Genomic DNA, 15,101 nt, shown 5'->3' with positions numbered 1-15,101 from the left:
TGGTTGTTCGTGTTTTAACTACTCTTCTTATTTGAGAAGCAACCATTATAAACGGGGGTAATTACTAATATAAAGGAAAATAATTAGTTTCAATAATGCTTACTTTGCATATGCTGTATTATTAAATCATTTTAAAATAAATTTTAACATATATCATTTAATTTAACAGCAAATTATTATTATTACTTACAGCTATTACAAGTATGTATTTGCATATGTGGGTTCATTTAAAAATGAATTCTTCCAATGACTTTTGCGGAAGTATCACAGCAACAAAATGGAAAACAATGAACGGAACATGAATCAGGCCAACCTAACAAATGGCCAAAATCACACTGTAAATGGTCACTCACCATCGCCTGCAGTAAGTGAGTCTATATCTTTAGAGAATGGAGATCAACAGGAGGAACGAAAAATTACCCAAACTGATCATATCAACAAAAGATTGCTAAATTCATTTTTGGATAGGCTGAACGATCCATCAACTGCACCGCAGTTTCCGACTGTCCAGGCAATCGACACCTCAGAGCCAGATGAATTCAACGATGCATAGCTTGCAAGGCCTAAACTTCTAGATTGCATAATAGAACGGCTTTTATAATTATCACTCGATAAGCAGAACTATAATAGAGAGAAAATTACTATATCTCTGTGCATGTATGGTGAGCAGTCACAGAAAACTGGATAATGAAAAACTTCAAGCTGCAATGCCCTTTCTTGTGAAGATGTACAAACAAAGGGAAAATATGATATACAATTCTGAGCTCAGCTGGAGAACAGGCATGCAGTGTGTTATGACATTTATGTAGGACACAAAGCAACAATTTCAACTCATGGTAGCACAGAAAGTCTTGTAACAGGGTTCAACAGAAAGTCATCATCATCACGTTCTATACATCAGGAAGTTTTATATTGTATCTATGCTGTATAAACTATTTGTAATGCTTTAACAGTAACTAAGATACACTGATTGAAAAATAAAATATTAAATAACTTTTGAATCAATGTTCATGTTTCATTTCGATTATTGAATGCATATAATAACATAAAACCATCAGTAAAGCCCATGACAATTTTAAACTTTATCTTCTCTTAAGCACATTATAAATAAATAATTGTAAAATTATTATCCTATATTGCATCTATTCAAACATACAAATATTGACTTATAGCAGTTATCAGTAATTAAAAAAGTACATATCATAATTTCGTTTGCGAGATGAAGACTTGTAAATAATCATAATTCACCAAAGACTGAGCATCTTATAAACTTTATTTATCTTGAGTTTCATCTAATGCAATAATAAAAACAAAACATAATGTGAGCAAGGCAAATTAAAACTTAACAGAACATTATTGCTATTGTTTTTATTGCTTTTAACCAGATTCAAAAGAAGTATAAAATTATACCTACACTAAAAGGGTTTAAGATGTATAGTTATTGTGAAATATTATGTTGAATAAAACACAGGTTTTAGACAAGACATTGCAAATTAATACTAAAACAGTAACTTAACAGAACACTATTGCTATTAGTAATTTTGAAGAAGTATACAATTATACCTACTGAACAGGTTATTGTGCAATGTTATGACAACTACACAGAAAAAAGATGCCGGCATGGCTTATGAGTCACAAGAGGAGATCATTTCGCTAGCTTGGTTTTTGTTTTTTTTTGGGGGGGGGGGGGGGGGAGAGAAAGAATCAAAATATTTTATACCTGACAAAATACATAGATTTGATAATACAGATGATTATGGATATAACACTGTTTATAGCTACAGCATTCAAATTAAAGAAGTTTTGCTATAAAATACATTGCATTGTTGTACTGTACATACTTTGACTGATATTTATATAACAAGTATTACTATATAATATTATGGATTAATACTATTGTCCTATAGAAACTAGTAATAAATGATTCAAATTTACTAAAAAGTAGAATCAAATATACATTCTATTGTTAAACTGTTTGACATTCATTCAACAGAGATAAAGATAAAACTTTTACAGTAAAACGGCTGTTTTCCGTACTGACTTACATAAGTTTAACTTGCATAGTACTGTAAATATTAAAAACAAAGCAGTACAAAAGCTAGGCAAATCAAGATAAAATAATATTATGCACAACGTATAAAAATAAAGCTGATCAGATACAGATATACTGAAATAACATAGCATTTTTCTATTTAATATAAATGTATTAAAATGTGGAGACATTATTTATAATGAATGAAAAGTCTTAAAATAAGCAGGTTAATTTTAACAATTAATTTACTATTGATGGAAAAAATAGATATCCAGACTTTCATCGGCCTTGTGCATAATTAATTTGTAAACTAAGTGTTAAACATTATAGAACAAATTAAATGATAATAAAGGCAACCATGTATATTTCTATTGGCAACCGAGGGTCAAAATCATTAAACGATGAACCACTTTCGGTCGGTCAACCATGCCACTTTCGGTCGGTCAACCGTGCCACTTTCGGTCGGTCAACCATGCCACTTTCGGTCGGTCAACCATGCCACTTTCGGTCGGTCAACCGTGCCACTTTCGGTCGGTCAACCATGCCACTTTCGGTCGGTCAACCATGCCACTTTCGGTCGGTCAACCATGCCACTTTCGGTCGGTCAACCGTGCCTAGTTTAAACTGTAATAAACACTTTAGTAAGAAAAGTGCAAACATATAAAAATACAACTATACATTTGTTTGTGCTTAAAACAAAAATAAGTCTTACTTTTCAAAGATGTTTTTGCATTTATATACACATACAATTTCTTTGAAAATCTCAAATAGCATGAGAGGCAGCAGGATAGTAATATTACATGAATTATTTTGTGTTTTTTACGTATAAAATATGTATTTGTTTTTTGTGATTGTACAATAATTATATTTACAATTTTATAAACAATACATGAATGTTAATTTTACACTGGGATAAAAAAATCCGGAAATGATGTCGGTGTGTTTTTAGCTTTGCAGGGATATACTTGAAGAGGGAGTAATAGTAATAATAATAATAGTAAATACATTATCAAACTAGTTTGAATAAAAAAGTGTGACGTGCCCAAATATGGTCATAATGTCCATATATGAGCACATCAAATGTTGTTGTCACATAAAGTTTGATAGTGTACAAAGAGCTTTAGTAGTGTTTTTATAACAGCCCATCATAAGCAGCCATAATTTCTTCACGATTGATCTCAAAGTTAAGGAATGCCTTTGCATAAAACCTGATCGGTGTCACATCTTTAGTAGGTGTGCTATCTCCATCTTGTTTGGATTTTTTATCTCTAGTCTAAAAAATAAAAACATTAAAGTTTATTCTTGATTGAAATTAGGTATTGGAACTTTGAAATGGAGTCAATAAATAGTGTATAAATTAATGGTGAACATGTAATGTGGACACATCACACTTTTTTGGTCAAACTAGTGTAGACAGAGCTTTATATAAACATGAGTTAATTGGTGTGGATTGGAGTGTGAATACAATAAAACAACTAAATAAGTAAAAACATAATATCTGTAATTGTAATAATAAAACTCTAACACTTACCAGAATCTGATATTGCTTTAGCTGAGCCCCTCTTCCTCTTGACCCCCTTTGGTTCTGAACTCCCTGCTTCTTGCCAGGTGTTCCATTACTATTACCATCAGTAGAGTCACGGAACTTGAGGTATTGCGAGAACTCACTTTGGTTCTTGAGAGCAAAGGCTTTTTGTTGGCGTTGCCTCTGTTTATCAGTTAGCTGCTTGGTCTCTTGTGGGCCATTTTTTGACGGTTTTACGGGGGAATTTTGCTGTTCCACCTTTTGAACTTGTTGTTTGCTTTGAGCGTTTAGTAAGAGGCTATCTAGCGGTGTTTCTGCCGCTTTTGTCTGTGATCGTTTCTTGTTTACATATTTTTTCAATTGTCTATTGAAAAAAGTTATGTGAAAACATATCAGATGTGCTCTTAATATATGTCTACACTATCAAACTATTTTGTCAAAAAAGTATGATAGTGATATACCCAAATATGGTAGTGATATGACATCATCATGTCCATATATGGGCACATCACATTTTTTTTTGTCACATAAAGTTTGATAGTGTAGACAGAGCTTTACAGGTTGGAACCAAGACATTGAACCATTATACAGTGACCTCAAAATGGTAACCCAATATTTTAATAATTAATTTTGATATGTTTTTGTAACTGTGCAGTACTTGATAGTACTCATTTCATGGTTATGTTTAAATAAAATATGGAATGAAATATTATAACTTACTTTATGAAAGGCATAACCATAAAGAAATTATTTTGGTTCAGGCCTAAGTTAACTCTTGGTGCATTGTCTTTCTTGTGTGATGGCAAATCATCTAAATTAAACCACTTGATTTCCTGAAAAAAATGTTACTTCATTAGCGAGAAAAGGGCGTTAATTAAGTAAAGAATGTGTAATGAATTTCTCTTTAATGGACCTGAAATTGATTTTTTTTTGGCATGACTGTATGAATCTGTGGCAGATCCAGGATTATGAAATAAGGGGGGGGGGGGGGAGGGGGCATGGCCTAAAAATGCAAATTGTAGGTGCCGTACTGATATTAGTGTCCTATCTTTTGCATTAAAATTGTCAAAATTTGGGGGGGGGGGGGGATCACCTATGTGATAGATTTGAAATAGATTGTATACCTTTATTTCTCCTCTAGTTTTTGGTTGAAAAGATGTTTCATATGGAACTCCAGTTATTATATACAATCTTGCAACTTGGTCATGTATAGTTAATTGTATATACTGATCTTCATCTATAAAATCATTTATATCAAATCCCGTCTCTTCCATTACCTACAAGCAAAGAACAAAAAACAGTAAATAAAGTATAGCATATATGATACTATAATGCTCAGTTCTAACAAAAATAATACATTAATGGATTTTAAACTGCACACAGAAGAACCTCTTATTCAGAGGACACTTGAAACGAAGGGCAATATGTTTTAACCCCTATGACCAACTCTTAAGTTCAGTCCCGCAAGTGTCGTCTTAATAGGGGTTCAACTATATCCTACATACTAAATTTGTCCTGTATTCAGGGGTCCCAAGTTACCCGAAATTAGCGGGTTTTTCCGATTTTCCCCGATTTTTAATGCATATCCCCGCCTACCAGAAAATTGGTTATTTCTCCATGAAAATCTGGATGATTTTGGCCTAGGGCTAGCTAGGCTTAGTCTAGAGAATTATCATCTAAAATAACTGAAATTAAACAATATTTTCACAAAACAAACATGTTATTTCACAATTAACGCTCCTGAAACTGTTTATAATTATAATTATCAAAAAGATTTTTTTTGTTTAAAAAACTATGGTTTAGATTCACACCATGACCTACTATACAAATTATTCTCATTCGCAATTATTTCATCATCAGAAGTGAGAAACATATTGTTACTTACTTCACGTATTGCACACACATGTGGGGCTTCCTCCTCATTCACCTTGCCCTTGGGAAATCCCCAACTTGATTTAGACCAAAACCCTTGAACTAATAAAACCTAAAGAAACCAACAAAAGTTATTATAATTATGAATATTATGTAATAGGTACTGAGAGATTAATATGGCGTAATGGTAAGGGATTTGGAGATAATGTGCTATATCCTTATGCTCTGTCTACACTATCAAATTAGTTTGACAAAAAAAGTGTGATGTGCCCAAATATGGTAGTGATATGCTTAAATATCGTCATCATCATGTCCATATGTGGGCACATCACATTTTTTGTCACATAAAGTTTGATAGTGTAGACAGAGCTTTAGACAAGATTCTCACTCAATAACTTGTCACTTGTCCTTTAGATGGGATGTAAAGCCATGTACCCATTACATTACAATGTACATGTGCCTGATCTAGAACTTTATATCACGCCTATTTGAATGGTATGTATTAAGTACATTGGCACTGGCTTCCCACTGACAACATGACAACATAAACATTTGTTTCTTCAATTTGTAATAAATGGATTTAATAATTACATGTTTTAAATCCTTATCCATAATGATGGCGCCATAGGTAGGCACACTCATTTTGTACTGTTTCCAATCAGCCAAAATCTCCTCAGTTCGTTCTGCGTGTTCTATGAGATATGGACAGGTTTGGAAAAGTGTGCAAAGTTAAGGTTAAAACATGGAACAATTTGTATTTCACAGTGAGTTATGTGTCAACTCTTTGGCATACAATGTTAATTACTGTCCCCTTTGTTTACCATCCTCATGATGCAAAAACTCCCTATTTTTTACAGTAGGCTACCGAAACGTAATTTTAATTCAATCACACAAGCAGAAATAATTTTCATGGCAATGTAATATAAATACCCGGTCAGTAAACAATGTATTAAACTCATTTTTCACTGGTTCGATAATTTTAACATGCTAAACATGACTCATGGTAAACTGATTTGTTTATTCATAGAGTAAAATAAAACCAGTAAAGGATATTTGCTTTGGCAAAATCTACAATCCTGCACCCAGGAAGACGGCTTGGCTGTTCTTGTCGATAAAAGTCGAGGTAAAACCAATGAGCAAGTTCAACTTGAAAGCAAACACGAATCAGATTATTGCGTTCTACAGATGGCACATTTAACAGAAAACGGCTGAAAGACAAAATAATACAATTATTGCATTTATATATTAAAGTACATAATATAAATAATAATTAGTAATTACATTTGTTTGATACAATGCGATAATTAGCACGGTTGACCGACCGAGTGTCTAATGTCAAGTTTTTTTATCGGCACACAGTCAAACAATGAATTTCATGCGTAAATTTGATCATACATACATATAGCAACACCTCAATTTAATTTTTTATTATTTATGTGATATACCATTTTTATGTAATTTGTAATTCATGGATTATTATTATCATTAATCTAAATAATACTGTATGTTTACAATAGCGGTGGTGGTGTAAAAAGCGCCTCTATAAAAACCTTCTTCTTCTGAAATATTGGCCGCTGGTGGCTGCAGACTACCAAAGTCGAGAGAGGAAAAAGACAAGCTGAGCTAGCCTCAGCTCTCCACCTCCCTCTCTCCTCATCAAGGAAGGTATAGAGAACCAAAAATGCTATTTCTCTTACGAAATTAGGTCGATGAGAATATCTTCTGGTATTTCTGGTACATTATCCATTATTAACTAATTAACTATAATTTACAAATAAAAAATTTGAAGAAATAATCATATTTTGATCTAAATAAAAAAAATGGAAATCCCGTCAACTGTTTCTCATTGTTTGTTGTTTTGGCTCTAATTTCCTAACCTTTTGATCATTTGTTTTCTTAAAATAGACAAAATACAATTTAAAATTTAAAATATTAGATTAAGTGTAACAAAAAATAATAGAAAATGAATTGATTGTTTTTTGAACGTTGGAAAATGTGATAAATAATATATATCTTTATAAATATTATTTCATAAATTAATATCTTTAAAAGCCTAAACAAACTTTTCAAGATGTCAGCCCCCATGTTAGAACCTGTTTTCTCTCGACAGTCACAAAGATCGCCTTAATAATTGTTTATTGTGATATATTATCGTTGTATTAGTATTAATATTAAATCTCATAATTAAAATGTTGTCAATGAAACTTCTTCGATCTCGTTTGGTATATTTTGTCCAACTTAGGCCTACCGACTCTGCCATTTCCAAAATCCACGCGGCGAAAATCAATTTTTCCCGCTTTAGTACATTAACAAATTATAGACCTAACATCGAACCTTTTGTCGTCAGCAGTCATCCGTATTCACAAGTTATTGGCACTGTAACGTGTAACAGCAGCACATGGTTAAATTGCAAATGCTTAAATAAAAATTCCAGATTGTCAAATTTATTAATTTTTTTGAGAAGATATCGTGTATCGCCAACACTTTGTTCTAAAAGAGGTTCGGGAAGAAGAGGTGGTGAATATGATTCCACTAAATTAGACGGAAAAATGGAAACGGAAATAAACAAAAGACTTTCACCTCTAGATTATGACGAAGAAAACGATTCGGAAGTTTTAGAAAAGATTCTAAAGTATGCCTACCTACCACTGTTTCCTTTTTTTTTGTTAGAATGTTGCCCAAATCCCAATAATTTTCTTTGAAGCCTCCAAGTTAAAATTGAAAACTTGATAGTTTCAATATTAATTTTGTTTCTTGTCTTTTGTGCAGAGATCAGAATAGAAGACAAAAGGCAATGAGATACAACAGGATACGAAGACAATTCCCACAGCCTAAGGAACCAAGACTATTGACAACCAACATGATTCAACAAATACGCTTTCTCTATCAAGAACATCCAGAAGAATGGAACATCAAGAGATTGGCAGATGGTTTTACGGTGTCTCAAGATGCCATTAGGAAAGTCCTCCACAGCAAGTTTGTGCCACAGGAGAGAAACATGGAAAAGATGGATAAAATAGCTCTTAAGAACCGTAGTCTTTTATTAGGCGATGCGCAGAGAGTTTATGTGGAGACAAATAATGCGTTACCTGAAGGATTTAGAAATGTGCCAACACAAGATTTGATTGAGAGTGGGAAAAGACAGTCTGCTGCTAGATATCTTGGTGAAGGAGATAGGAAGTCAAAGAATTACAAAAAAAGGAGATTGTTTAGAAGCAAAGAATCATAAATAATGTAAAAAAAAATTGTAAAAAAACATTTGCATTAGACAAGATAAAAAACATTTTATTTTATATATAAAATGAATAAAAGTATTTCATTAAGTTTCTGTAGTATTTCAAAATACTGTATAGTAATCTCATACTTCTTCTCAGATCATTAATAGTTCTGTCGACACTATCAAACTTTATGCGACAAAAAAATGTATGGACATGATGTCATATCACTTCCATATTTGGGCACATCACACACTAGTTTGATAGTGTAGACAGACCTTAAGATGTTGTATAATTCTTTATGCAAAATAAATCTACCTTGTTGTAAACATAAGGAACAATACAAATTAAAGATAGCATAGTACTGTACTGTGTATTTTAACATTATCTATTTATACATCAAATATTAATATTGTGAAAAGACAGAATAAAATCAATACATATATTGTAGTAATCTCATTGTTGTGTATACAACAAAACGTATATACTATGCACTTGTGTGAATAACATAAACATAATAATACAGTACTGTATGATTACAATTCAATTCAAAGAAATTGAATTGAATTGTAATCATTTTTTTTTTTAAACAAAATTTTAAATATAAATCTATAAACTATATGAATAGTTTGACAATAATTCCCTTGGTATAATATCTATGTTTGAAATGAAAACGAGACTTTTTAGAAGACCAGACATTTTAGACCAAGTGTTGTTTCGTTTAGAGATACTGATCTTTGAAACAGACCAATCATAATTGGTCCCTTGTTAGTAGCCTTCATGGCGTTTCTTATTTTGGTTTATAACTAGATGCTCAAATATAACTAACAATTTTGTTTTTAATAAATTATAATAAATCTTTGATCAATAATAACACACAACATACATTTTTCAATTTAGATTTAAAAGTCCAACAGCCTGCATAGGTCTTTATATTGTAACCAATATAGCCACTAGGATAACTTATTTTCATAATTGATGAGGTGTTGCAGCATATAGAAAACTGTATTCATAACTGTGTGTTTTGGTTGATAAAAAGTAATAATGCTATCAACAGTATACACGAAATGTATCTAATTAAAGAATACACTTTATCACCTAGGATCTTTTAAAAATTGTATTATTCGAAAAAGTCTTGCCAACCACTTGGCGAGTTGGTTGTCTGTTCTCAGAACAAGAAGGTATGCCAACAGTACAAATGTTAAAGTGATGAGAAATCCTATACCGTCAAATATGTAACGTGGCGCAAATATCTTCCATATCATTAGGTGGCGCCGATGTACAGCTGCTGAAAACATGCAACCCAAAAGCTGAAAAATAAAACAAATTGAGGATAAATGTCGTTTAAATATAACTATTTCAGACAACAAATTGTTGATTTTGTAATAACATACATAAAAGTATAATTCTATCATGCTACACTATTAAACTTTGTGACAAAAAATGTAATGTGCCCATATATGGACATGATGATGTCCTATCACTACCATATGTAGACACATCACTTTTAATATTTAATACAGTACCTTGAATCCATGGAATAAGATGTAAAGAACCATCAAACGAAACAAGCCAATACGTAGCTCAGTTGCATGATCACGCAAGACAACTTCTCCCTCTTTGTCAGAGTTCTTATCCTCCAATCTCCCTCTTGTAAATGGCCATAATAGGACCAATGGTAATGAAAGAGCAAACAAGATATTTGCAGCAAATGTGTTTGCACCAATCAAAATCGCTGGGACCCAGTAGAGGTAGACGGGGAAGTCGCCATGGAAACCAACAAATCCGGCTTCAAACTGAATAGATGGGAACGTAGCATGGTGACCAGTTACAAAGAAGAATTCGGAAGCCATTAATCCCCAGCTAAAGATAATATACCAAGGAACATGCAGTAGAGCTGAAATAATAAAAACAACAATTATGAATAATTTTCATAAAAAAATCAAATATTTTTGATTGTTTACACACATAGGAACATGCATTTATATAAAGTTACAATTAATTTTAAGGTATATTAATCAGTCTGATAATATAGTAGAACGCTTTTACTATTCTTATTAATATATGTGTTACAAAATGAATCATTAATACCAATTTTTTGAAGCTCTGGCACAGCACTGAATACTTTAAGCTGCGCCCGTCGAATGCAGGCTACAAGTTCAAGAAACAGCAACACCTGTATGCAAAGTAACCCTAAAGAAGGAGCGAATCCATCACCAAGCAACATAGAAAGGAGAAGCACAATAGTGACAATCACCTGTAGCAGACAAGCTGAGTATGTTGTGGCTAAACCAAACACAGCTGGCGTTTCGAAATTCTTTTCATCTTCTTGCTTTTCTTTAATATTCGATTTTATGTGGTCAAAAAGACGTGGTACAATCTGGTCCTTCAAGTCGCCTTCCACACCGTGCGATTTGCGCTTACTTTCTGTTCTACGCTCAAGAATATGAATCAACAATGGCTGCCAGATAATTGAAACTACAGAAATGGTGGTCAGGCCATACACACATTTTGCAAGAAATGTCTGTTGCCATGCAGGCAACTTATCAAGAATTTTCTCTGGCAAAGATTGCATGCCCCAGTGGAGGAATATAAAAAATGAGTTTAATGGCAGCGCATACTTAATGCATATACTAGCTATAGATGTACCGTTTAGGTTTCCTTGTTTTTTCAACCAAAATCTTAAAAGAAATGAGATGCTACAAATGCTAAAAACTGCTTTTATGTACCGTAAATTGTTATATGAGGTGTTTTCAGGATCAAAAACAAGAAGAGGTTGCAAGAGATCTGATTGAGTACAAGGAACCTGTTCTTCACGACATGTCCGAAAACTTGAGGATAGACGTACACATGTTTGGAAAGCAAGTAATAAGTATGTGACAATGGCAACAGGATGGGTCAGTATCCGGCCAATATCACGAGATTTAATCTTTTTCAAACGCGTTAAGCTTTTTATTCCAGATACAAGATATAATAATAGAACACTTGTTTGAAGTAAAAAAACAGTTGTTCTATCTTCGTACACAACAAAGCTGTTTGAAGTGAGTGACACTACATAGAGAACTAGTAGTCCAGAAGCACAGAAAGATTCCTTAGGTGTACGCTTTATGTAGAATGATACATCAGGAAGTGACGGGACACCTTGAGTTTGAAGAACACACAGCAGGCTTCCAAGAATGGAACCTAGCGCCGGGAAGAACAACAAGATGGTCGTCTTCACAGTCATTAGATCTTCCACCTGACTTGTGATGAGGACACTCATTGGAAAGATGGTGATCATCCCTGTTAGCATGTTTCCAAGCAGCGAATTCAAATTCTCTTCAACTTTGTCTCTATCTTTAATTCCTTCAACAAAATTAAGAACAACCCATGTAGCTAAGCTCGTACTGACAATAAGAACTACACCACATGCCATTGATAAGAGGTCAAACTTGGCCCAGTTTCTTCGGCACATCTCTTTGACGCCTGATAAGTATTCCATATACATAGCTGTGGCACCGTCTATAGCGATCTTCACTTCCTCACTACTGAGATCTTTTTGTAAATTATGGAACAGTGTCTCTGCATTGGTGAACTTCTGTTCTAGCACTGCAGCAATGTGGTAAGGGAACTCATCTGCCCTTCTAGAGTAGGTATCCAAGTACCGCTTAACCTGAAGAGCATTTATTCTCAGTGCTTCCATCTTCAAGTAAGCTGGATGGTATTTCTCTGACAGTACTGATAGTTGGTTTTGTAGTTCTGGAGACTTGTCATCAGCACCAAGCATAAAGAGTTCAGGGATGAGCATTCCAAGACTTGAAAATGGAATGGGAATTCCCAACAGGAGAGATAAACTTGGAACAAGGTCAATCTGTGATATAGTTTGGAAAGTATTCTGCAAAACAACAAAATGTTACAGGATAAAAAATATATACACACACAATTTAAAATTGGTAAAGAATTGTCAATCAAATATTACTAGAGATTATGAAGTGTGTTTCTGCATTAGTTTTACATATACAGGGAGAGAGGTTGTGTACAATAATAAATTTCAAAATACTTGAGCAGACAACTATTCTTTCAAATGTGATTATTTTTATAGTAATTTTATAGGTTTCCTAATAAAGTCTAAATAGAAACACAAACCATTTCTGTTTTTGTAGGCATCCTGAGGTCCTTTTTACTGTAGAAAAATAAGCCAGCTTTTAGCTCATCATCACTGTCACCACCATGGTCTCCAGTACCAGTCATTCCATGGTCACCAAAGATCAACAGAATGGTATCATTGTCCAAGTTGTCTGCCACCAAACTACAAATAGAAAAAAGGTTAATTCTGTCATTTCATCAAATTATTATAAAATTTAACAAATTGGTGTGGTATTTTTTTCTATGGTGAAACTGATTAATTTAAAACTAGATATTACAATTGTTTTTGTATAATTTTCGTAGATTTTAACAATTAAAAAAAAAATATTTTTTCAATTAGACAAAATAAATATTATTATACCTAATCATTTCATTCATTTGTGACAGTTTTTCACCCATTGCAGAGTGGTATGGTCCATATCTGTGACCACAGTGATCAACACCCAGGAAGTGAGTTATTAGGATGTTCCAATCAGACCGATTCATTTCTGGCAGGAGGTGTCTCATAATTCCATTGTCAACTGAATGTAAATCTTTCACATTAAATGACGGGAATGGAAACGACTTTGCAAATTTATCAGGGAAAAGCGATACCCAAGTATCATCACCCATAAACGTTACATTTTTATGAGCATTTACTAATTGATGAATTATATTGTCCTCTTCAACGTTTGCACTCGCAAAATTGTTTCCCACATCAACAAAAGTTGGTAGGCTTCCTGTCGTAAGTCCTTTCAAACGTTGCATAGTTGTAGTAGGCGGATCAGCTATGAATTGATAAAGAAGAGATTGCGATGGATTCCTGTCCAACAATGTTTTGATGATCGGTAATTTGTTTTGGAAAGGCAACACTTTTGTTTTTTCACAAGATTCATCATATAAAAGAAAGTCGTAACGAAGTGCATCAATGAGAATTAAAACAGCCTTATTAAAACGTTTCTGTGCAGTACATGTATTATCAATGTAATATCGAGATCCTAGGCTCTCATCTGAAGGGTCTGTGTCGCCTGGACCAACACTTTCTTCCGGCGTCATCATTGAAAAAACCGACTGCTCTTCGAGCCTAATTGAACAATCACTTTTGTTTGGAATTTCTAATCGTTTTAATAGAAATCCTTTAGTAAAAATAAATATGCTTACACCATAAAGACATGAAATCCACAATAATATACAAAATAACTTAGTTCCTAATGCCATTTTTATAAAAAATCTAATAAAATCAAAAATGAACTTAATCGACCGGTCGCTTCCTCGGGATGTGAGTGATTGATAAACAAAGTTTCCTTCTTCCTAATGAGAAACTAGTTTAGAGATATTCACACGACCATCGTTTATGTAATAAAATGTTTTATCCGGGGTTTTATCCGACAAAAAATATAAATAAAGAGCTACTACATCACAATTATATGTTTTGATTCAAGTAATAAGCCCAGTTATGTTGTATTTTATATTATTACGATATAATTTTGTTTAAAAAAATAGAAAAATTGATATACTAAAGTTTGAATAGATAAGCAAGTCCATTTGAGTCATAAACACACACGTGTTTTTTTCGTCACTTAAACGTAAAGCGTTTTAGTTGTAAACGCAACCTATTACCTGAATATAACATTTCCAGAATTCAAATTATATAAAAGCCACTTACAAAGCAAAAAATATATTATAGTCATTTATACCAATTGTCAAATGTGGATATTTGTAAAGTTGAAACGTTGTTATTATCTTGTTGACGCAGTGTTGACGAAGTAGAAATGAACATGTCAGTACGTTACGCACGGAAAAAAAACAATGAAATGTCGTCTGCTTTTCAATTGTTATGGAACGCTGTTCATGTCATAATTATTGTACGTCGTATGGTATCACTATGTCCAATCAAATATAATATTGGTTTAATCATGGTTTAAAAGGCGCTAATGTAGTTTCGTAACCATCCCTTTAAATTACTCAAAATTGTGAAAAAAATTAGGTATATTCAAAGCGTCATTGACGACTGGACCATTCTCTACTGCTCTATGGAGCGCCATTAATGCCTTTATTAACTTCAATAATAGAAATTAATAACTGCTCAAGTGGACCCAATTTAGCACCAGGGTAGCACAGTGATATAAAATAGAAATAAGTCACTACTTTTAATATCGCTTCGTATGGTAATACACTGTGTTCAAATGGACCCAATTTGGCGCCATTGGAGCACAGTGATATAAAATAGAAATAAAGTCACTAAATCACTAAGTTGTAAATGTCAGGCCTAAACAAGTGGCCCTTTTTCAAAATCAGAAACAAAGTTGCATGGCATTATTTTCCATTAAATAGACTGCCATAAAAACTCGAA

General features: G+C 33.1%; 3 protein-coding genes across 4 annotated transcripts; 1 reads left to right on the top strand and 2 right to left on the bottom strand.

Annotated features, from left to right (window-relative positions):
- Positions 1–1,029: 1,029 nt before the first annotated feature.
- On the bottom strand, positions 1,030–7,282 carry LOC140063263 (m7GpppN-mRNA hydrolase-like). Its single transcript, XM_072109799.1, has 8 exons — positions 7,127–7,282; positions 6,483–6,637; positions 6,021–6,148; positions 5,443–5,541; positions 4,682–4,834; positions 4,278–4,390; positions 3,564–3,921; positions 1,030–3,305 (listed from the first exon to the last, which is right to left on the bottom strand). Exons 1-8 carry the CDS (start codon positions 7,174–7,176, stop codon positions 3,165–3,167), a joined length of 1,197 nt encoding a protein of 398 aa, XP_071965900.1. The 5' UTR covers positions 7,177–7,282; the 3' UTR covers positions 1,030–3,164.
- Positions 7,283–7,505: 223 nt separating this feature from the next.
- Positions 7,506–9,057, top strand: LOC140063261 (neugrin-like). 2 transcript variants are annotated; one of them, XM_072109797.1, is made up of 3 exons: positions 7,507–7,569; positions 7,894–8,061; positions 8,199–9,057. In XM_072109797.1, exons 2-3 carry the CDS (start codon positions 7,979–7,981, stop codon positions 8,656–8,658), a joined length of 543 nt encoding a protein of 180 aa, XP_071965898.1. In that variant the 5' UTR covers positions 7,507–7,569; positions 7,894–7,978; the 3' UTR covers positions 8,659–9,057. The 2 variants fall into 2 exon arrangements, with proteins under 2 accessions (XP_071965897.1, XP_071965898.1); XM_072109796.1 differs by having other exon boundaries at positions 7,506–8,061.
- A 12-nt stretch (positions 9,058–9,069) lies between these two features.
- LOC140063256 (GPI ethanolamine phosphate transferase 3-like) lies at positions 9,070–13,988 on the bottom strand. The gene is made up of 5 exons (XM_072109784.1): positions 13,131–13,988; positions 12,770–12,932; positions 10,736–12,518; positions 10,171–10,541; positions 9,070–9,954 (listed from the first exon to the last, which is right to left on the bottom strand). The coding sequence occupies exons 1-5, from the start codon at positions 13,964–13,966 to the stop codon at positions 9,739–9,741; spliced, it is 3,369 nt and encodes a 1,122-aa protein (XP_071965885.1). The 5' UTR covers positions 13,967–13,988; the 3' UTR covers positions 9,070–9,738.
- Positions 13,989–15,101: the final 1,113 nt, after the last annotated feature.

This window comes from Antedon mediterranea, chromosome 11 (assembly GCF_964355755.1).
Source record: "Antedon mediterranea chromosome 11, ecAntMedi1.1, whole genome shotgun sequence".
Classification (NCBI taxonomy): domain Eukaryota; kingdom Metazoa; phylum Echinodermata; class Crinoidea; order Comatulida; family Antedonidae; genus Antedon; species Antedon mediterranea.
This window is presented reverse-complemented; position numbering and strand designations above follow the sequence as displayed.